This window comes from Cebidichthys violaceus, unplaced genomic scaffold, assembly GCF_023349555.1.
Source record: "Cebidichthys violaceus isolate CVI_PGR_0920_01 unplaced genomic scaffold, fCebVio1.0.p SCAF_9, whole genome shotgun sequence".
Taxonomy (NCBI): domain Eukaryota; kingdom Metazoa; phylum Chordata; class Actinopteri; order Perciformes; family Stichaeidae; genus Cebidichthys; species Cebidichthys violaceus.
Window position 1 is genome coordinate 2670991 of NW_027176975.1, and position 23187 is coordinate 2694177.

General features: G+C 43.3%; 3 protein-coding genes across 3 annotated transcripts; all 3 read right to left on the bottom strand.

Moving 5' to 3' along the window:
- Positions 1-1433: 1433 nt before the first annotated feature.
- areg (amphiregulin) lies at positions 1434-6322 on the bottom strand. The gene is made up of 6 exons (XM_068703766.1): positions 6126-6322; positions 5325-5501; positions 4808-5036; positions 4531-4698; positions 3510-3621; positions 1434-1705 (listed from the first exon to the last, which is right to left on the bottom strand). The coding sequence occupies exons 1-5, from the start codon at positions 6160-6162 to the stop codon at positions 3528-3530; spliced, it is 705 nt and encodes a 234-aa protein (XP_068559867.1). The 5' UTR covers positions 6163-6322; the 3' UTR covers positions 1434-1705; positions 3510-3527.
- Positions 6323-9187: 2865 nt separating this feature from the next.
- LOC137867266 (proepiregulin-like) lies at positions 9188-17692 on the bottom strand. The gene is made up of 5 exons (XM_068703776.1): positions 17520-17692; positions 12682-12765; positions 11865-11991; positions 11633-11779; positions 9188-10598 (listed from the first exon to the last, which is right to left on the bottom strand). Exons 1-5 carry the CDS (start codon positions 17557-17559, stop codon positions 10532-10534), a joined length of 465 nt encoding a protein of 154 aa, XP_068559877.1. The 5' UTR covers positions 17560-17692; the 3' UTR covers positions 9188-10531.
- Positions 17693-20503: 2811 nt separating this feature from the next.
- LOC137867416 (epigen-like) lies at positions 20504-22248 on the bottom strand. The gene is made up of 5 exons (XM_068704001.1): positions 22169-22248; positions 21816-21947; positions 21317-21437; positions 20982-21134; positions 20504-20881 (listed from the first exon to the last, which is right to left on the bottom strand). Exons 1-5 carry the CDS (start codon positions 22200-22202, stop codon positions 20839-20841), a joined length of 483 nt encoding a protein of 160 aa, XP_068560102.1. The 5' UTR covers positions 22203-22248; the 3' UTR covers positions 20504-20838.
- Between the last annotated feature and the right edge of the window lie 939 nt (positions 22249-23187).

Below are 23187 nucleotides of genomic sequence, written 5' to 3' on the forward strand. Positions count from 1 at the left end.
GCTAGTAACACTCTTATTTTTAAGAGACATAACGTATGCATGCGGTGGCACTGGTAGTGTTCAAATACACCAGAAAACAGTCAACACGTTAGCTTAAAAAAAGTAAGATATTGTTCCAAAAGTAAATCATTTTTACCTGACATTGGTCCGTGAATTTGCCTTCAATGTGACGCCTTTTACCAGGGCTTCCCTGGTTGCATGTTGGCGCCACAACATGCAACCAAAGGGCTGAAAGGCTAACGAAACGCCTGTAACTAGCTTGCGCAAAACATCAGATTTCAGCATTTCAAATGATTCTTTTAGCACCCTATGTCTACCAGTTGATAACTACAACGATGATGGGACAAGTTAGCAAGGTGCTAGCAAGCTAACGTAGCTAACTAAGGCACTTGCAACCATAATACTGTGTTAGCTTAGCTTAATTTACAGAAACATAGCCAGCCTTAAATGCTTGCTGCACATGTCGGCACACTGAACGTCAGAATCCCAGTGTTCCCATTCTTCCCGCTGATGCCTCGCTTCAGTCTTCCTAAAGGCTCTGTTGTTTTTCTGGTTCGGCGACTTATAAAAACGTAGTTCTGGTTTCTTCGCCCCTGTTTTGGTAGCGCGTCCAAACACACGGCAGCTTTTGGGCATTTTTCTGTTGTTTGCTAGCAGAAGAAAGTGACGAGGCGGCACCTTCACGCAGTACAAAGTCAATGTAAAGTGAGGAATCGTGGACGGGACCTAATTGCTCCAACGCTGCAGCGCTGTTGTCTGTTTCGGCGACTATCTGTCCACGACTTTAACCTTGTAAAACTATTTTTTTGCACCCAGGAGTAATACTTCTGTCCTGCGGCTTCTCCGTTTCCATATTTCACTGTTCCTACTAGATATAACGGAGCTTCTTACATTTCTGTTCATTTAGATAAAGCTTGAAGTCTAGCTGCAGACCTGTGTCTCCCTGTGCTTGTGGCCTTTTGTCCTGAAGTCGGGGCCGTCTCATTACGTTCAAGACTTTCTTTTGTTATTGGCGTCAGGAGATAAACCTCCAAGTTACCTTGAAAATTCCCAAAATAGATAAGACCAGACACTCCCAGTACACATGTGCAGCGGCAACGTCGTCTACCCAGTTCACGAAGCTTCGGTCGGTTAGTTTTTATGCGGGTGGTGTAATGACAGTAGAGGGTAAAAATCTTTGTTTGACTTTGGGAGTACGACGATTAATCTTGTCAAACACACACTTAAAGAGTTTCCAGCCTCCCAAGCTTTTGTGTTGCCCTCATGATTCTCTGAATTCCTCGCTGATGTCAGAGAGACAGAGCTTCCCTCGGGGTTATTCTCGTCTGCCGAATCTGTGTTTGGCTAAAAGGCCGAGGTGTTTGCGTGAGCGGGCGGCAGAGGTATGGGAATGTAAACACAAAAGAATCGGATGAATAAATAACTCGTTCACGTAACACTGAGATGCTTTATTGGTGATCAAATTCCATCCCTTTTCCAGAGCGAGAGTGTTTCTCTGACCTATGACAACAGCAGTGCAATAAATAAAAACCGAAACAGACGTCGTAGCAAATAGTCCAACACATACAAAACTCTGAGCAATAAATAATCACACTAAATAAATTAAATTCTAACAGGTTGTGTCTAATGAAGCAGTCTATTCGCTCTACTGCTCTCTCAGCTCCTCAGGCTCCTCTTCGTCTTCGTCTTCGAGTCGTGCAGCCGGCTGGGGACAGATGGAGAGAGAAATCAAAAGTCGATGAATACGTGAACAATAGCGATAACGAGCATGTTGTGAAATATCAAAACTGCCCTTCAATAAAAGGAGATAAGGTGACAGTTATATATATGCCAATCCTTTTCATCTGCAGACTCAAGTTTGCAAACTTAAAGATTAAAGATTGTCAGCACACTTTTTAAAGCCGTGGATTTATTTTTATGCCATTATAGCAGCTAGAAGGTTTCCCTTTGACCTTCTTCACTCGCCACGGTTTGATTATTAACATGCCGGGTGTGTTACGCCTCAAACACTGAAACTGTTTAACGGGTTCACCGCAATTTTCTGACCGCTCCTTTCTCGTCACTGTCCCGTCAGACTTTGCCGTCGCTATCGTAACTAAGAGTAGACTTGCTTTTCTCAGGGTGGACACTGAGTGACGCGCAGGCCCGCCAGGAGAATGCTGCATGGCCACATTGTTTAGTCTCGAGGCTAAAAACGTCTGCGTGAACATGTGACGCCTTTGTGTGTGTGTGTGTGTGTGTGTGTGTGTGAGCGAGGTCAGGCCTCAGTTCCCTCGGCACCGATCACGTCTTTAGGACGTATGTTCCCTCGAGCCTTATGTTCCCCGATCGTCATCCTTTGCATCCGTCTATATAAAGTATTGAGATGTCACGCCAACAGCATCCAATGTAGAGAGACGGTCTGCCACTCACTGCCTTCGCTGGTTGGGTTGATTCATGAGGAGTGAGAGCGGTTCGGGTAAGAATATCAATGGGGGGGGAAGCCAATCAGAGGCAGAGTCGGGGCGGGTCATGCCATAGCAGAAGAAAAAAAGATCAGACTAGGGAAGCTCTGATGACGTCATTCTGCATAATAATTAGCCATGTGGTGTGTGTGTGTGTGTGTGTGTGTGTGTGTGTTTGTTGGAGGCTATCTTTTGAGCAACGGGAGGTGCTGTTCTCAGGGAGCGCAGACACGCGATCTGACCACACACCTGTTACATCAGGGTTCATCGCGTGCCGAGTCGGTGTGTGTCGGCACTGTTATTGTTTTGACGCACAGGTGAATGTGTGTGCGAGTGGGTTTTTCCTTTTACGCTGGTAAGGCCGCGACATCCTCCCCCCCCCCCCCCCCCCCCCCCCCGGAGCTTAATCCCGGGCTAATTCCTCCTGTGGGGATTCCTCTCCGCGTGACGCAATGTGTTCAACAACAACAACAACAACAACAGCAGCAGCAGGCGTACGGGATGTTCCGTCACTCTCTGAACCCACTCTTTCCTGTTCGGCTTAATAAGGCTCACGTGAGCGGAGAGGCACTGACTCCGCCCCCTTAGGACGGAAGCAAGACTTTAGGGAGAAATAAATCCCCGACCTGTGATGACCTGTGACGTCTCTGACTGAACGCGTTGGTTCAACAAAGCTTTTTTTTCAGTGACAAAGACAATGAACACTACCCAACATGCAACATTGTCAAACGGAAAAAAAAAAAAGACTTAAATGTGACGAAACAAAATGACACGAGAAGAGAAGACAAAAAACGTAAACTTTGTTCTCCTTCAATGCGACACCGGCGGCACACAATGAGTCAGCAGAACTCGGAGTATCTTATTACTTCAGTTTAAGTTACAACAACAGGGCTTTGGAGGAGGAAATAAGGAGATATTTTGACTAGATTGACTGAAATGTTCAATATGTTAAAAACGTCACCAGGGTTCATTGACTAAAGGGATATTGTTACGTTTTTTTTCTTCGATTAAGATACGACTAAGATGCCCAGACTTTTAGAAAAACTAAGAAGGACCATTTGTTACCTTGGTAACTCGACGCCGTCACACCACCATGTCCCCGGTGGGTTTCTGCAGCTTCTCCTGCTCTGTCCCAGTTCCCAGGTAGGAGGCCAGGAAGTGTTTATGTGACCTGTAACTACAAAAGATATTCACCGTGAGCGTGCGAGAGACGATTGTGTTCCCGCCATCGTCAGGTGATCACAGTTTCTCCCAGAGTGAAGTTTTACTTTCTCCCAGCCTCCCCTCCTGAGTACTACTTGTACAACGGTGGACTCTGACTTTGACCCACATTCCGACGATCCATGCAATTTGATAACCTATTGATAAGGAACTGTGCTTACAGGTTAAATGACTAGTCACAGGTAGCAAGAAGTGGCAGTTGAATGAGTAACACATCCATCCACAGAACACTTTAGGTGGGGGGGGAAATGAAAAGTCTACAGTAAGAATGAGACATCGAAATCTTTGAAATCAGCTCGAGAAGGTGGTGAGCAATACCCGTCTAGTGTGGGCGTGTTCGGGCGTGTTAACGTGTTTGAGTGCCAACAAGTGCTCCTGGTTCAGGATGTGTGTGTCGTGTTGTGTAGAGATTTGTGGGTTGTGGATAGTGGTGAGAGAAGAAGAAGAAGAGGGTTTGCATCATCTGGTTCATGTGTTGTGAGTTTTTAAATGTTGTACACAGAGATGATGCTTTATAGAAAAGTGCTGAGACAGTCAAAGCATGTAGAATAATGTAGGTCAATGGTCTCACTTGTTAGGACACATTTATGACGTTTCTCTAACGTTTATGGACATCGAAGGATCATTTTGGGGAAAAACTGGGTTCATCTAGAAACTCTTAGCTGTCGCTGATGATCGAGTCTTTTTGATCATTATGAAACATATTTAATACAATGAGCTGAGGAAAAGTGGAAATGTTTCAAGCTGAAAAATAGATAAACAATTAAATGGCTTTCCCAAAAAAGGAAATAAGACGCTCTATTATAATGATTTAACACTATTACTCGTCGATGTCCGTATACAGGGTTTGGGGCTGTGTACTCACTGAGCGCAAGTCATGAGCACGATGGCGGTGCAGCTGATGACCGACAGCACCACGGCGATGATCACCAAGACCGTCTGCACCAACTCCGTGTTGTTGATCGGGTCGAACTTGGTCTGGATCGTCAGAGACCGGATGCCGCAGCGCGCCCCGTCGTAGTCCTTCATACATCTGCGGAGCGGAGAGTCAACGGAAGACGTGACGTCGGACGTACCGAACTGAAAGACGTTCGAAGGAGGTTTGAACTTGTTCGTGAGATGCGGCGCATTCATGTACTCACATGCACACCGGCTCCTGCAGGCCCTCGATGTTCTTGCAGTAGCCGTGGATGCAGTAGCTCAGGTGGGTGGAGGTGCAGGGGTCCTCCGTGGCGCTGAGAGTGGACGCGTATCCGTCGGTGTAGAACGTGTGCTCGGGGCTGAGCGGCGTCGTGTTTTTGCTCCTGTGCCGGTTCTTCTTCTTGCCTTTGCCTTTCCTCTTCTTCTTGTCATCCTCGCGGGGATGTGACTCTGTGTAGCGGGAGATTTCAGTTTCAACGTCAGAGGACTTCCTAGACTGAAGGTCCTGATGAAAGTGGACTCTTTTATTTTGCACTTTTCAAAAATAATGCCGAGTATAGAGAAGCGAATCAACGGCGAAAGAGAAAACATGTATTTGATCATAAATTTGTAAATTTAAGTAGTTTTAAATTCAAGAAAGTCAATCTGTTGAAGTGTAAGACTTGATTTTATTATTAACGGTGGAATATGAGCTTCAACCCCTATTAACGGACATCTGAAGTGGAATAAAAGACGTACCAAGAAGGCTGAAATGTCCGTCGTCCCCTCCCGAGACCTCCTCGTCTACCTCCAGCTCGTCATCGTCGACCGGCGAAGTCTGGAGGCCCTCCCCGGAGGCCGGACCTCCGGTCACTAGGGCTGGTTCACCGGAGAACGTGGCCTCGGATCCCTGAGCGCCTCCAGCACCGGAGACTACTGCGAACACAAAACGGGACACAGAGATACAGAGGACAGGGAGTGAGATCATCGCCGAGGCTCAAAAGATATGAGCGATATGAAAGTGATGAGCAGCGAGGAGCAATCGAGGGTCAAAGTCTACGTCATATGAGGCACTTTAATGTGGGTTCAAATGTCTACGCACAGGTTTTTTGGAGCATGAAAAGATGAATTGTTAATATCCAGAATGACGTAAATGTAAATATAGTGACCGGGAACACAAGGTTACTTACAGTTGGCAGTCAGACGTTGACATCTGACTCATCCATTCATCTTAAAATATCGAGAGCTCGCAAATTAGACGCCGTAATCGCACTGAAACCAGTACAACCAGTACCTGAATGCATCGTTCACACCGGCCTACAAGGCGTCATCGGGCCCTCGGCTCCACCGAAGGGCCGATGAAGCATGCAAAGTATGTCGACCTTTTCACATCTGACACTAAACACCTGACGGTCTGTCTCTCCTGTCCTCACATGCAGAGACGTTTGTTCATTCATTCCTCCTCTCCTCCTCCTCCTCCTGCTGTCCTCACACCGTCTCACATTCATCGATCGATTCACACTCTCTGCACACGGAACACGAGTACAAGTCCAGACTCACCGAAGCACAGGAGACAGGCGATGGCGAGAGGGTTCATATCCCAGGAAGAGAGTTGTGTGTACGGTGGTCCTGCGCTGGTCTGTGCGTGCAAATGTGTGTGTTTGTGTGTGTGTGTTTCTCCCCTGCTGATAGAGATTGTTCTTTGCTCTCTTTACCTCCTGGGTGCAGCTTTTATAGAGCAACGCCTGCCTGCCTCTCAACTCCAAGGAGAAAGAAGGGTGTGTGTGTGTGTGTGTGTGTGTGTGTGTGTGTCTAATGATTAATCTGCCCCGAGCAACACATTTTGCGCCTCATTGTTCTTACACATGATGAGGCTTCTATCGGGGGAATAATAAGTCCAAACAAGATCGAAACACAGTTTGATGTATTCTGACATGTGTCTCGTCGCCATTAAAACACACACACACACACACACACACACACACACACACACATTAGTTCCTGCTTCTTTAACTGTTTATTGCTTCCGCTCGTCTCCCTCTATGGTCACGAATTAAGCCATAATGATAGAGTCACTCCATTAGTGACACACACACACACACACACACACACACACACACACACACAAGCTAGGAGTCACAGCTGCACTACTCAAGGTACATAGATGGGCAATAGACAGAAATTTGCCAGACAATGAAGGACCATAAAAGTGGTGATTAAAGGTGAGGAGTAGGTCTAGAGATGGTTGTCATGAACACACGGCAAATCCGCCTTATCTTGTTTTATTCGTGTTTTATTAAAGGACTATGTCAGCGCGCTTTGAGGAGACCCGGAGGCTTGGGTGGGGATGCTGCACAGGTGGGTGTGTTGGGTTAATGTTGTTGTGTCTGCACACAGAGGCCGCCCCGTCGTCCAGAATGCCGGGAACTTCTCTATCTCATTCCTCGGGCCTCGACAACGACCAGAAGCTGCCGTACACAACGCTTGTTTGTTTATAACTGCTGTGGAATTGAATTGTTTGGATTGTGCGTAATGGCATTGGGGGCGGGGGGGGGATGTGTGATATGAACATCGTGTGGAAAGACACGAACCTCATTACAGCCGCCCACTGCAAACACACTGCTGCACAGCTAACGGCCATGAAGGAGGGAAACCTTTCTGACACACAAACACAGCCCTATATGCTTGTGAAAAATTAAGCATCACCACAAAACTTTAACAAGCTCAGCAGAATTACAGCACCATTTTGCCCTTTGTATTTGATCTCAGGCCTTCCTTATATTGGCCTTTTAAGGTTGATTGCCTTGATTTGTATCACCTGATGAGATAAATGGCTTTCAGGTGACAGCTGTATTCTATTCTGAAAGGTTTCTGTTGTGTTCCCGCTCTCTCTTTTATCTGATTTTGGGCTAAATGCTGATTTCAACATACTAACATGCTAACGTTTAGCTGGTTCCCTGTCTTTCTTAATGAACAATTAAAGGTCTAGTATGTAGGTCTAGTGTGTAGTTTTGCAGTTTGCAACCAACGCGTGTAGCAGAGCTGTGGTAAAAGGATCACCAACGTCATTAGAATTCATCCTCTGGGGATCACGAATGTCAGCAAGTCATGGCAGTAGCTGTTGAGACCCCTAGAAGCGTGCCGCTAACGTGGCTTACAACATAACAGGTGGAAATATGACGTGAACCAGCCTGGAGCTGCAAAAACAAATGGTACACGTGGAACTTTATTGTTTTCCTAAATGACACACAAGGATGCGGCTTAACGCAGCTTCCACCAACCACGCTACTCACTGCGCGAGCAACCTACTATTGCTCATGCAATAATTAGGTAACACCAGGTACACAGAGTGAGCACCGTGTGGAGATTAGCGGAGCGTTTCCTGAATTTTTGGACATGTTGATCCACAGGTTCTATAAATAGAACAAGATGTAAGCCACTGAGTGGGTGTGTTTGTGGGTCTTTGTGTGTGTGTGTGTGTGTGTAAATGCATGCTTACGAGTTTTTAAGTATGTCTTAAGTTAAGTGAGTTAATGTTTATGTGTGACCGATGCTGTTCATTTAGCATGCAGGACATCTAAAGTGGCTCCAGTCAGGTGTTAAAAATGGCTCATTGGCTCCGGTTGAAGCGCTGATGAGGGTCCAGAGAGTAAAACGCTGTTACAGATTAACTCGACACCGGACGCTGCATCCAGTAGGTCAGACCACGACGGCCTGTACAAACATAATTGCTGCTTTGCATTCAGAACTGTAACGGAATTACATGAGGCCCCCCCCCCGCAGAATAACCCTGAGAGCCCCCCCCATATAGGCAAGATATCAAAACTCAAGCTTTTCTTTTGAGGGAAATGTATTGTTGCTAACGTTAGTGCACAGCAAGGCTGTCAAAGTATAACGTTAGCTACATGGTGATGTTAGCTATAGCAAACAGTACAATACCTGCCTCTTCTGGCAGATTAGTGCATCCTTCACCGGCCGGCCGAAAAATACTTGTTATTTTTGGAAGTTTGGCATTCAATTCAGCAATTTTCTGTTTTGGGCACCGCTTTTGAATTTGCGTTTCATTTTCTCCTCAGAAAAAATCAGTGCTAACGTTAGTGAGTGAATCAGCGCTAACGTTACCGAGTGAATCGGCGCTAACGTTACCGAGTGAATCGGCGCTAACGTTACCGAGTGAATCGGCGCTAACGTTAGTGAGTGAATCGGCGCTAACGTTACCGAGTGAATCGGCGCTAACGTTAGTGAGTGAATCGGCGCTAACGTTAGTGAGTGAATCAGTGCTAACGTTACTGAGTGAATCAGTGCTAACGTTTCCTCCTCTGGGAACCATGAATGTCTGTAAAAGAAGTGTTTTGCCAATTTGTGTTGTAGATGTTGGGATATTTCACCGGATAAGTGGAGACCTTCTGGTAGCTATATAAAGGATCAACCTAAGTCATTAGAATTCATCCTCTGGGGATCACGAATGTCTTTAATTCATGGCAGTAGCTGATGAGACGTTGATGATGACTCACGCATCCATTCAGTACCAGGTAGTACTTTTACTTACCTCCATTTTTAAGGTGCCAAAACACCGACAGCGTGTACATGGTGCAATTTAAACAAAGGAGAGTACAAGCTGCAAAGAGGAACGTATTCACTTTAATTTATAGTTCATTTTTTGGCTAATAGCGGCATTGCAAAAATATCATTTGGTGAAAAAAAATAAAAAAAGAGGAAAAACATTTTCTTTCTATTGATCACATAGAAGAAGAATGTGAACACTGTGAGAAGAATGTGAAGACTCTCAGCTGTGCCCTTCAGACAATGACGTCCCGTGAAGTGAGACTAAAGTCAATGACAAAATAATTCAAGTTCATTTCTGTAGCAGTAACAGAGCTTCCATAACAAGACAAGATTCCAGTGTATACTTTAATACGTTATAATAAATTATTATCAAAAACCAGAATACTCTCAGAATATGAAACAAAGCTCCAGATAATAAAACACATCGTTGTTACACTCAGTGGCCAGTTTAATGACAACAATGGCTATTTTAGAGTTTCATTATAAAACAATAAATACAAGTTTAACCAGAGGTGTTGGATGTAAATCAAAAGCTATAAAACAGTGTAGGACTGCGCTGTATGAAGGGACATAAAGACTTTATCATCAGTAAGTTTAATGTATCGAGATCTGTGGCCTCGCAGAAGGTCAATCTCACATTAACTGGCAACAAAGAGCCTAACGTGAAGATTCTACAGCACAATTGACCCTTCGCTAAGTCCCGCCCTCGAATGCAGACTGGCCAAACGTAGCATCGCCAGCCAGCTCCGAACCAGAGTGCGAACAACTATCCGGCCCTGGACCCTTCTGTCTGCATCTCTCTGACATTACTTTCCACAAATTAGATCATATTTACTCAGGGAGTGCAGTTAGTGACAGTGTGGGCTCCGCGGTAGCTCTGACAGCTTGACGTAGTAGAAGCAGGGGGGGGCGGGGCTTAGCGACGGGTAAATAGCTACGATAATAATCGTCATAATGTCCTTTAGCTAAGCTTGTGGCTCGTTGTTTAAGAAGTACATGAGTAGGTTTACCTCTAAATGTCTAAAAGCGTGGCTCACTACGGTGGGTGTTCGACAGACGCCTTTACATTTCTTTACATTCTGCCATGAATTTCCTCATCACTGTCACCCACAGAAACCGCCTTTGTGAGTCTCACCATTCATCTTTTCAAACGCGAACCAGTGCGTCTGTAACAGCAGCACACAAAGCTGTTTCTTTTTGAGCATTTTGCTTTTTTTTTGTTATATATCTCGTGACATCCACTAAACCGGCCACTGAGTGTAAGCTCGTCAGCTGACGTCACGGTATGTTGACGTGTTTTTTTTCTTTTTAGGAAACTTTTAGGAAACCTGGTTTGCATTTTTTTTGGTTTGCATTTTCCAGCGGCGGATGCAGCGAGTGTGTGTGTGTGTGTGGTGCTTTTAAGCCGTCTGGACTCCTTTGTAGCCCTGCCGCTTCGGCTGACGTGGGAATTTGTTTTTCTTATACCTGTAAAAAAAAAAGAACACAGAACATATTTGGTTAGCTCTCCATCTACCGGGCAAATCTTCCTTCCTACCCTCACCTATGGTCATGTGGACTGGGTCATGACCGAAAGAACTAGATCACGGGTACAAGCGGCCGAAATGTGTTTCCTCAGGAGGGTGGGCGGGCGTCTCCCTTAGAGATAGGGTGAGAAGTTCGGTCATCCGTGAGGGACTCGGACCCACGTTCAGGTGTTCAAAGACTCGTCTTTAGGGACGTAATCGCCGTCCGTGGTTGGACTTGTCTCTGCATGAAACAGGATGTCGGGGGCAGACTTTACGTCACGAGGGGCTCGATTTGAAACACGAGCTACACCTGTTCAACACGGCGACAAGGCGGAGTCTGAGTCACCCTCGAAGTCTAATGGTCGCACTTTGTACAATGCATCAGGAAAAAGAGAAGGGTTTCACTTTATGGAGCCCGGGAAATCGATTTTAATCATTCATTTGGAGTCCAACGTAAGCCCAATACTACATCTAGTTTTTGCTCTGTTTTTGCTCTCCACTCACCGACTCCTGAGGGAAACATCTCTTTAGCTGCTAAATGCGGCACCATGTTTAGTAGCTAGTCGCTAACTACGTCGGTTTGGTTCTGGCCGGTATAGAGTACCGAGGGTTTTGAAGACCCACAAACTAAAGTCGTGGGCCAAGAAAAACCAAAAACAACGAGCTCGAGGACGCAATAGAGCTCCGTAAGGCCCAGGGGAGCTGCAGGTTCAGGCGATAGTTCAGTTACTTTTACTAGCTACGATTGAGCCACATCTGTTGCACATGAAACACCAGATCCTGTTTTGAGAAACCTGGATGGGCTAGCTGGAGCACTGCGATAGAAATACTGCGTCTCTGATCATTGCTGATATCCAAGGACTTTGTGGAGAGACAGCAGAAGGACAACAAAGCTAGTGTCCCTGGCCAGCTGCATTCCTAATACACAGGTATTGATAACAACGAGTCACATTCACATCAAACATGAATACCATTGACAAACTACAGCCGTACCATTTGCAGCAGAAGTACAGCGCTCCGGACAGACCTATGAGCAGCAGAGCCACGCAGAAAATGGTGACAATGATCTGCTCTTCTCCCATTGGCTGAACGACGAGCTCCAGTTTGCTACACCTGGGGCCGTAGAAGCCCCTCTCACACCTGCAACAGGAAGAGGCAGAGAGTCACGCATGATCCCACACACACACACACACACACACACACACACACACACACGGGATCTTACTTGCAGTGGTGTTCGTTGAGGTCCACCAGCAGCATGCACTGGCCGGAGTTCATGCAGTAGCTGTCAAACGTGTTCTCGCAGGGCTGTGTGGACCTCTTCACCACATGAGGGCGCTCTCCTCCCGGCCCTGAAACAAGCAACAAGAGCACAGCTGATGGGAACGCTTCACTGTCACTGTTTCCTGATGTTTTACAGGCCGAAGCATTTGTATTAATCACAAAAATAGTTAACAGATTAACTGATCATGAAAAAAACGGTCTAATTTGTGGATTTTACTCTTATACGTACTTGTTTAAGTGTTGTATCTTTTTCTCCAGTGTAAAGCACTCTGTAACTTTGTTTTGAAAGGTGGTGTGTAAATAAAGTTTTTAAAAAAAACAACAGGTGTCACATTGGATTTCATACATTCAACCCCACGATGTGTCTTTTTATTGTTTTGAATATTTAATTTAAAACACAAATTCCGAGCTGAAATCATTTTTCAGCACCTTCAAGTCCATGAAATATACATTTTGAAAAATGGCCAGTTCAGGTGAGGTATTTTAATTTGAAAAGTGTCTCAAACAATTAACCTGTTATCAAAATAGTTGCCTAATTTTATGTTAATCGGCAAATCGTTTCAGCTCTCATAACTCATAATTATACGTTGTTTTTAAGTTTAAGTGTTGCGAATAATATCCCATACTGTATTAGATTACTTCCAGTTCTCCAAATGCAAAACAATACTTGGAATTATGTGTTTGCACTTCTATATTTTAGAGACATAACCCTGCATATTTAACATACTTGACCATTAGAGGGATGTGTGGGTGAATACCTGCTGATAGAGAGGTGCTGTCTGCAGTCTGCGGTCTGGAGGAGACGCTCCTGGTGAGAACATCCGGCCAGAGCAGCATGACGCCTGTTGAACACGATGTTCGTCTCATTAGTCACACTGGTTTCACGCTCACTAGGTCTGTTCTATAGAACCTAACTGGTCCTATGCGGGTCCTTGTCACGTCTCTGACATGTGACTTTACCACAGACCGTATATCAGAAGTGGACGTCGTCCCCCGTGACGTCACACTCTGGTTTGCGGACGTATCGTTTTGAAGCCCAAGCTCAGCATTTTGGCCGTCGCCATCTTGGTTTTTTTGGCGGCCGTTGTGATCTTGTTTTTTTTTTTTTTTGACACAAGAGGGCAGAGCTAAGTACAACCAAACGCTGATGAGGCATTTTTATTTTCATGAACGGAAAACACCGGACAACGCCGTGGCAGCGACCTGTCAATCACTGTGTAGCCCCGCCCCCTAAAGCGTCCCCTGCTTTATGGTCTGTTTGACTCTAAATGGAGCATAATGTACTAAATGAACATCATGCTGTATTGAAGAAGACTGTAAACTAGAGATTGAGACCATAAACTCATGTTTACAATGTTTACTGAGGGAATAAATCAAGAGAGAAGTAGAGTCATTTTAGACTAGACTTCTACACAACCAGACTTCTTTTTGCAAGCATTACAAATGACTGTTGTTGTTCATAAAACCTTGATTTGTCACGCAAACAGAGAACTCTACATTTTCACATAAGATTATTTCGTTTTTAGAGATTTACTGCAATGGAAAATTTGAATGACTTTGACTTTGCGTTTGTTAAATGGACATTTTAATGCGAACAAAGGGATTGTTACAGTACGTTGATCATTTAGTCCACAACACTAGCTTTTAGGAAATATTCAGGAATCATAACCATGAAGAAAATAACTTTCTATAATAATAACAATAAGATTCTCTGCCAAACCTTGGCAACTATAGGCCGTGAAGCTATGCGGCTCGCGGGGCCTGTATCAGCCTGCACAACTTTATACTGCGCTTCATTCGCAGACGCCCACATTCCTGCAGTTGGAGGGAGAAAAAAAACAAAAACAAACACATGAACCTGAATTCAAGATGTGTCTGGTTACGACTGGTTATGAAGCTGGTTCTACTCGCTGTAAGAGCCTGGCCATCGGTCTGTTGTTATTGCTGCAGAGGTATTTTCCTCTGTTTTCTGCGTAGAGGACTCAGCGCGGTTGTTGGGTGTCTCTGACGTGGCTGATTGGTGTAAAGTACAGAGTTACACGTGAGCTGGAAGCATGGACAAAAGCCACTTCTGTGTTATTAATTACATCCCCGTCCAATCAGTCCGTTTAAATCATTAGTCGGTGACTCACCGCGATCCGTCAACGCCGTCCCAATACTCATCCCACCTCATTTAATCACTGTTATTTTTGACGGTTCCCACAATGACGAGGAAACGTGACTCTCGTCTGACGCCGAGCGGGTTGATGCAGTAAATCTAGGGTAAAGGTGAGAAGTGCCACAACAAGCTGGCTGCATATGACCCACATTATCGACGGCAGCAAAAGGAGGGAAGGTTATCGGCTAACTGTTATCGTGATGGATAACCGGTTAATGACAAGAACTAATGAGTGGCTGCACAGTGGAAGTAAACAAAGAGAGGAATAGAACGACAAACCTCTGAGGTGTTCACAGGAAACAACTCAGTCAGGTTTAGGAAAAGATCATTAAACACTTAGTAAGGGTTGAGCAAAAGTTTGTGAAATACTAAGTTAGGTTTAAGAAGAGTTTGTGAAACACTTAGCTAGGTTTAGGAGAAGATTGTGAAGTACTTAGTTATGTTGAGGCAACAAAAATACGTAGTTGGGTTTAGGTGAAGATCATGAAATACTTAGGTTTAGGCAACAAAATTACTTAGTTAGGTTTAGGAAAAGATCGTGAAATACTAAGTAAGGGTTGAGCAAAAGTTAGGTTTAAGAAGAGTTTGTGAAATACTTAGCTAGGTTTAGGAAAAGATTGTGAAGTAGTTAGTTATGTTGAGGCAACGAAACTACTTAGTTGGGTTTAGGAAAAGATCATAAAATACTAAGTTAGGTTCAGGAAACAAAACTACTTAGTTAGGTTTAGGAAAAGATTGGGAAATATTAACTTAGGTTTAGGAAACAAAACTACTAAGTTAGGTTTAGGAAAAGATTGTAAAATACTAAGTTAGGTTTAGGAAAAGATCGTGAAATACTAAGTTAGGTTTAGGCAACAAAGCTACTTAGTTAGGTTTAGGAAAAGATCGTAAAATACTAAGTTAGGTTTAGGAAACAAAACTACTTAGTTAGGTTTAGGAAAAGATCGTAAAATACTAAGTTAGGTTTAGGCAACAAAACTACTTAGTTAGGTTTAGGAAAAGATTGTAAAATACTAAGTTAGGTTTAGGAAAAGATCGTGAAATACTAAGTTAGGTTTAGGCAACAAAGCTACTTAGTTAGGTTTAGGAAAAGATCGTAAAATACTAAGTTAGGTTTAGGAAACAAAACTACTTAGTTAGGTTTAGGAAAAGATCGCGAAATACTAAGTTAGGTTTAGGAAACAAAACTACTTAGTTAGGTTTAGGAAAAGATCGTGAAATACTAAGTTAGGTTTAGGAAACAAAACTACTTAGTTAGGTTTAGGAAAAGATCCTGAAATAATAAGTTGAGGTTGTCGTTTGGGTTAAAATAACCACAGTAGTGCCGTAACTACATTACGCAATTTGTGTGACAATTAAATCAACGTTGACCTCTCTTTGGACACAGGGAACGAACAGCTGTCTCCTGGCTGGTTGGCTGACCTCTCCGCCTCCCCTCCCACCCGCCCCGCTTGCAGTCTTTATACTTCCTGGCTCACAATTTCCGTGGGATATCTACGACTTACGCCGTACTACTTTTTTTCCGTAGGTATAGCTACGAATGCTGGAGGGAAATACTGTACTTTTTTTACACCACTACGTTTATTTTACCACTACATTTACCGGTTATTATGCAGATTCTACCATGTTTGGCTCGTGAGCCCTTATATGAATAAGTAGTGTCTAGATTATCTCCCCTCTACAACGTCTCAGCGGTTCCTCTTATATATCTGCTCGATGACCAATGACGTAGAATTTTTTTTATATATTTCACAAAATAAATAAAACAACTAAGATCAGAGAAAAGTCCAAAACATGAATACAAACGTATTCAGCAGAGATTTGTTCTTCTTCTCTCCTCTCCTATTAATCGTCTCATGACCCCCTCAGATTTATCTCGTGACCCTTTGGAAGGACCCGACCCTTAGGTTGGGAACCACCTAAGGGAATAAACCACCAAACTGTAAAGGATCTAAAACCAGCTCAACCTCCACCAGCTACAACTGCATTCACTGATGCATCATTATTAAGAACTACGGAATGAGTACTTAAGTGGGATTTAAAGTGCAGCTTCACAGGGCTTTTCACCAGTAATGGTGACTACCGGCTGCTCCTCAGTTTACACAAGCTGCGATGTTATACGACTCTTTACAGATAAGAAGGAACGTGAGCGATGAGCTAATGACAGATTTATTTATCAGGCCGCTCGCGTGTGCTTCCCTAACGATAAATCTTCGCCGGTTTAATTGACAGCATCTCCCAGCATCCCTCGGGCTCTGAGCTCGGCAGGAATGTCCTTCACCCCCCCCCCCCCGACTCCAAAAACTTCCACTCGCTTCTGAAGTCAGCGAAGGAGAAGAAGAAGAAGAAGAAGAAGGAGCAGAAGAAGGCCTCGGGTTTGGCGATAACTGATCACTCAGCTAGTTTAAGTTTGATCTCGATCTACGTAAAATACTCACAGAGCAAAATGCACCTCAGGTTCAACAGTGAAACTTCAATTTGAGTGAAATTGATGGGTTTTAATACTGCTGAATTCAAACCGATGCAGTTACATTTCCTCCAATATTAAACTATTTTCATGCTTTAAGTCCTTGTAAAGGAGTTGACGTATAGGGTTAACAAATTATGACACTTTGGAGATATTTTTTATTTGACATTAGCCGCATTTTAACGTGGCAGGAGAGGAATTACTGACGTAAAAAAACACTCCAACACAAGTTAAAAGTCCTGCAGCCATACCTTCAGATAAATTGCAGAAGCGCAGCAGGATGCAGCCTGATGTACGTTAGTAGATTATTATTTATTACCATTTAATATACCTGCTTGAGGTCACTTTAACACATTTAGGTGTTTTAATATGTAACGCTGCTGTTTGGTGGGTCTTGTTACTGCTCAATAAAATATAGTGTAAAAAGAACAATCATTCCCTCTGAAATGTAGAAATGCATAGAATAACATGATGAAATAATACATATGATAACCTGCTGCATTATGAATAAATACTGTTTTACTGATACCGAATAGAACATTATAAATGCACGGCTTTTACATGTAACAGAGTATTTTTTTCGACTGTGGTATTTGCTACTTGTTGAGTAAAAGTATTCAAGTACTCAGCTCCGTTACACAAGTAAAAGTATCAGTATCACAAAGCATTCAAAATATCTCACTCAGGTAAAAGTAAAAGTACATAAGTACCACCAGATAAGCGCGTCAGTGAACGTCTCAGAAGTAACGTTATCGTATCATTAAAGCCGGTTCGTTACAGCGCTGTTTTACCGTAGTGTACTTTTGAAGTATAAAGTAGTGTTAAACACTACCGTAACTGTGGCTCTAAGCCGCACACGTTCTCACGCGCCGCTCCCCCGTCGCTACGTTTGAGGTTTTAACGGCCCCGAGAAGCACAGAGACGACGCGCTTCTTCCTCCCGTGGAACGGGAGAGAACCAACAGAACTTACCGATAAGCGAGAGGAGCGCGGAGGGTTTGCTGTTCCACATGTCGACAGACAGACAGACAGACAGACAGACAGACAGGTCGACGACAGGAGGTGAGGCTCGGTGGGCGCGCGCAGGCAAAGAGTCCTCTGGATTACTGGCACAACAAATAATTTAACGATTAGATAAAAAAAGAAAAGAAAAAAAAATGCGGCAGGTCGACTCCTCTCCTGGCACCACAGACAAGCTGGAAACCAATGGGATCCATCCTGCCGTCTGGGTGTGGTGACAGACGCCTGCAATTTAGAGTTTAGGCAAACTTCAAAGTGGAAAAGACCCTGAAGGCACCATATCAATCAACACGTAAAGGGGAGGAGCCGCTTCCTTTTTATCATCGATGGGCTCCTTTAAATTCAGACGTTTACTCATATTGTGTACTATGACAGATATATATATACACTGCCCTCCAGGATTATTGGCACCCTTTAGTAAAAATCAGCAAAACGAGATGCAAAAAAATGTCTTTATTGTTTATCCTCATGATCTTTCATTCAAAATATTCACAAAAATCTAACCTTTAACTGAAGTAACATAATTGAAAGAAACATTACATTCTTATCATGAAACAAATATTTTTCTCAAAAATATATGTGCCACAATTATTGGCACCCCTTCATTTAATATTTTGTGCAGCCTCCCTTTACCAAGATAACAGCTGTGAGTCTTCTCCTGTAATGCGTGATGAGCTTGGTGAACACATGGCTCTGGATCTGAGACCATTCCTCCAGAATCTCTCCAGATCCTTCAAATTCCGAGGTTGACGCTTGTGGACTCTCCTCTTCAGCTCATCGCACAGATCTTCTCTGGGGTTTAGGTCGGGGGACTGCGATGGCCACGGCAAAACCTTTATTCTGTGGTCGTTGAACCATTTTTGAGTAGATTTTGAGGCGTGCTTCGGATCATCGTCCTGCTGGAAGGTCCAACCACGGCCCATTTTTAGCTTCCTGGTAGAGGCTGTTTTCATTTAATATCTGCTGGTATTTGATGGAGTCCATGATACCATGTATCCTATCAAGATGTCCAGGGCCTCTGGAAGAAAAACAGCCCCACAACATCAAAGATCCACCACCATGCTTCACAGTGGGTATGAGGTGCTTCTCTGTGTGGCTATCTTTCTGTCTACGCCAAACCCACCTTTGATGTTTGTTGCCAAAAAGCTCTATTTTGGTCTCATCTGACCGTATAACCCGGTCCCATTGAACGTTCCAGTAACGCTTGGCAAACTGTAGGCGCTTTAGCTTGTTGTTGATTGACAGCAGAGGCTTTTTTCTGGCAACCCTCCCAAACAACTTGTGGTGATGTAGGAGGCATCTGATGGTAGTTTTGGAGACTTTCTGACCCCAAGACTCAACTAACCTCTGCAATTCTCCAGCTGTGATCCTTGGAGATTCTGTTGCCAGTCGACTCGTCCTCCTCACGGTGTGTGGGGTCGATGTACACACACGTCCTCTTCCAGGCTGATTCTTAACATCTCCTGTCACTTTAAACTTCTTAATCATTGCCCTGATAGTGGAAATGGGTATTTTCAACTGTTTAGAGATTTTCTTTTATCCATTTTCTGATTTGTGCAGCTCAACAACGTTTCGTCGCACATCGTCACTGTGTTCTCGGGTTTTTCCCATTGTGATGAATGACCAAGGGAATTTGGCCTGTGTCACCTCATATATATACCCCAGTGAACCTGGAAGTCATGGTTGACCACTTAAGAGTTCCTAATCAAACAGGTGAACTTACAAATGTAAAATATGACTGGAATTATACTTCAGTTTGATTTTAATCATGATATTTTCTAAGGGTGCCAATAATTGTGGCACACATGTTTTGGAGAAAAATATCTATTTCATGTCAACATTTTTTTTTTTCTTTCAATAATTTTACTTCAATGAAAAGGTAAGATTTTTGTGAATATTTTGAGTGAAAGACCAAGAGGATAAACAGCAAAGACATTTTTTCACAGCCTGTTTTGCTCATATCTACTAAGGGTGCCAATGATTCTGGAGGGCACTGTATATATATATATATATATATATATATATATATATATATATTCATGCCGTTTACTCAAGAAAAAGTATTTTTTCTACAATGTAAAAATACTCCTTTACAAGTACAGCTCCTTCATTCAATATCCAACTTAAAGGTGCGACACGCAGGATTCAGAGCGTTGCTATAGCAGCGTTTTAGTGCCCGACTGGTTAGTCCCCCCCCCCCCCCTTTAGGTGAACACCGTTAGCTCCGTCTGCACTTTTGCCGTAGTTTGCATCATTTAGCGCCGTTAGCTGCGAGCCGCCGTCGTCCACGTTGAGAGGCAATACGACGGCTCCCAGTGTAGGATTTAATACCAGTTAATGTTAAAATTAAACATAGTAGTTATCATGGAGCAAAATGGAGTTGTGTTATTATATATTAGCCTGAATTAATATGTATTATACTGAAGCAAGAACATGCGAGGAGCGTTTTACTGGTGTAGCCGGTCATGATAGTAGTAGTAGAGTAAAAACAGCTGAAAAACAAGTGTAGGGCAGTAAAAAAACAGCAGAATATTTAGGAGTATAACATGAAATAAATCTCAGTACAAGTACATTCAAACCTAACCTGAGTGCAGTATTGATATGCAGATACTTTCAGATGGATATAGGTTATGTCTATTGGAAAAATCCAACCTAATCATAGGCAACCTGAACCTATTATAGCATAAGGTAAGCATATTTAATAAGTATGTATATTAAAAACTCTCTTTCGTTCAAAAATATTTCTATCTAAATTTAAAGAATTGAAATAATAAATTAAATTAATAAAAATTAAACTGGTATTTCTGGTACTGGGTATACCGGTGAATGTTTATACATCATTTATTTCTAATAGAAACCCTTTTTTGTCATTTGTTTCCTGCCATGGTTTCCTCTAAACATCATGTTATACATCATGTTATACGTCATGTTATACATCATGTTATACATGCGTCATGTTTGGTATTTGGCATGCAGCTCTTTTACATTTTGTAATACGGTGTTATTAAATTTGCATGCCACGGGCATTATAATACTTTCACACCTAACAGGCACACAGCAACTTTTAAATAACAGGTGGCTTATATATTTTTCATAAATTTATTACAAATTTATTACAAAATCTAAAATAAAACACTTTCAATAAGTTAATTGCTATAACACAATAAATAACCAGTGATAACCATTTCCAACGCTGCGATTCATACAGTGTGATGGTTTATGTTTGATAATGGCGATGAAGACGACGACGAAGGTGATGACGAACACGGGGTCACACCGACAACAATCTTTTTGACGGTGCTGATTTTATACACCTGCAGAAGACAAAAACAATCGCGTGAATTAGAACGTGTTCTTGTGTTCTACTACGTTCCTCTGCACAGCTTCGTGTGGAGACAGCCTGCAGATACTCACCTCTTCTTAGCGAGGCAGTAAATGATGAAGGCCAGGACGATGACGAGCACGGCGACCCCAAAAACTGTGCCAAGCAGCTGCTCCAACTCACGAGGGGTGTACGAGGGGTGGCTCATGAACATGCAGCGACGGCCGCTGTAGGAGGTCTTGCAGCTGCAGATTACACCAACAAATATGTGAGTGCATTCCAGAGCCCAACACGAACCAACATGTGCATGCGGATGAAAAGCTAAAAAACACATTTAGGATGCGCAGTGAGCCTATAGGCCAGGCTATAGGCCAGGCTATAGGCCAGGCTATAGGCCAGGCTTAACCATGCCGGAGACAACGCTTACATGCAAGAGGGCTCGTTGCTGTCTTGGGGGTACATGCACTCTCCACCGTTTTCACAGAACGCTTCATGTTCACTTCTGCACGATCTGTGTGAGGGTAGAACATGAGGTTCCTCCACACTGCCTGCAGAGAGAGAGAGAGAGCGAGAGACAGAGAGAGAGAGAGAGAGAGAGAGACAGACAGAGAGAGAGAGAGAGAGAGAGAGAGAGAGAGAGAGAGAGAGAGCATGATCATCAATCAACAACTTTTTAACATAAATGTATGGAGGCCTATTTGTGACTAACAAAAAAGCATGATGGATACATGACAAAACAATAGTTTTTCCATCAAAAAAACCGAATGAAAAATGGACATTATTGATTTGTTTAATAAGACTTAAAATATATTTTGAACAAGTGAGTGACAACATTGTTCATGTCTTTATTTGTCCTCTCGTGGCAGGAGGTGGGACCCATACCGCTGCCAAATTATTTATCATGTATTATTTATCATGTATCCTACCGTTGAGGAGCTGTGTGCTCAGTGAGGAGTTCCACAGAGCAGGAGGTGCTGTGGTCGGGAGGGAGTCGGTCAGCATTGCAGGTTGTACCGTCGGGGTCAGGAGAAGCAGCGCTGCCATTGCTGACAGGATGGCTGGAAACACATGGAGGGAAATAAGATGCGTCATTTTACAAATGCTGTGATTCTTTAAAAAAAAAAATTGCCTGCACAATTCCCAGGTATTCCCTGTTTTTTACTTTTATAGAAAGGGCTACATCACCAAAACTATAAGCATGGGACCTTTCAGTTAATTTAAACAAACTGCAAACTCCTCTAATTTAAATAACTTCAAATGTAATAAAACAGAACCTTACCGTTCTCCACGTACGTCTGTCTGTGTGTCAACATACTGTCTTCTGCCGGTGTGATGTCTGACGTTCTCAGCCCAACTCCCTCTGTGTGATCAGCAGCAAGCTTCTGTTGAAGTTATATACACAGAGCTCCCAACCGCAAAAAAATGACGATCAATGAAGCAAAGGTTTTTTTTTTTTTTTTTTTAAACAAGAAGCACTTCCTTCCTTTTCTCTGCATGCAGAGGCGAAGTCTAAACCGGTTTCATGATGGTGGTCGGGGAATGCGAGTGCCGAAAAGCTCTTTACTTGTGGTTTCTTCTTTGGAAGTTATTTGAACCCACGCAATTCCTTTTCGCAGAATGGTAGTTTCACTAAAATGCCCTTTTGGCAGTTTTTAAAAGGTTGCTACATTGACGATTTCATTTGTTGTTGAAAGGGGGTTATTACAGAAGGTATTTTGCTTTTTTTGGCAGCCTCTAACTTTTTTTGTATGACAGGTGAAGAGAGGCTGTATTGATGAAAGAGAGAGAGAGAAAGGAGAGAAGATTAAGTGAAGCATTCTTTCGTAGACGGAAGTCAAAGTTTGGAACAGTGTAGAGAAGAGGAATTAGCCTCCATTTGGCCATCTCTTATTCTATTAAAATCTCTTATATAAAGGGTTTATGAGCGCTAATTAGTAGCTTTATTTATGGTTAATCAGTCATTTTTACATATTTATTTATAGAGCTGTCACACACCATTAATAATAATAACTTTTGGGTTTGCCTTGACGCTTGCTTTGTGTTTTTTCAGCAACGTTTATAATAATGTCCTCTCTACATGTTTACTATTTTAAATGTTGCGCTCAGATTGACAGCTAGTCGAACTCTCAAAGTCATTAAATGAATTCCCCGTAGATATAGAACACGAGGAGAACATTGACATTCACGTTCAAACCAACGTAGCGGGATTGTCCGAGCGGCGGCCATTTTTACGCGTGCCGTTGCTATTTACCCCGGCTGGCTAGTTAGCTAGCTTGCTGTTTACGCCGGCTGGCTAGT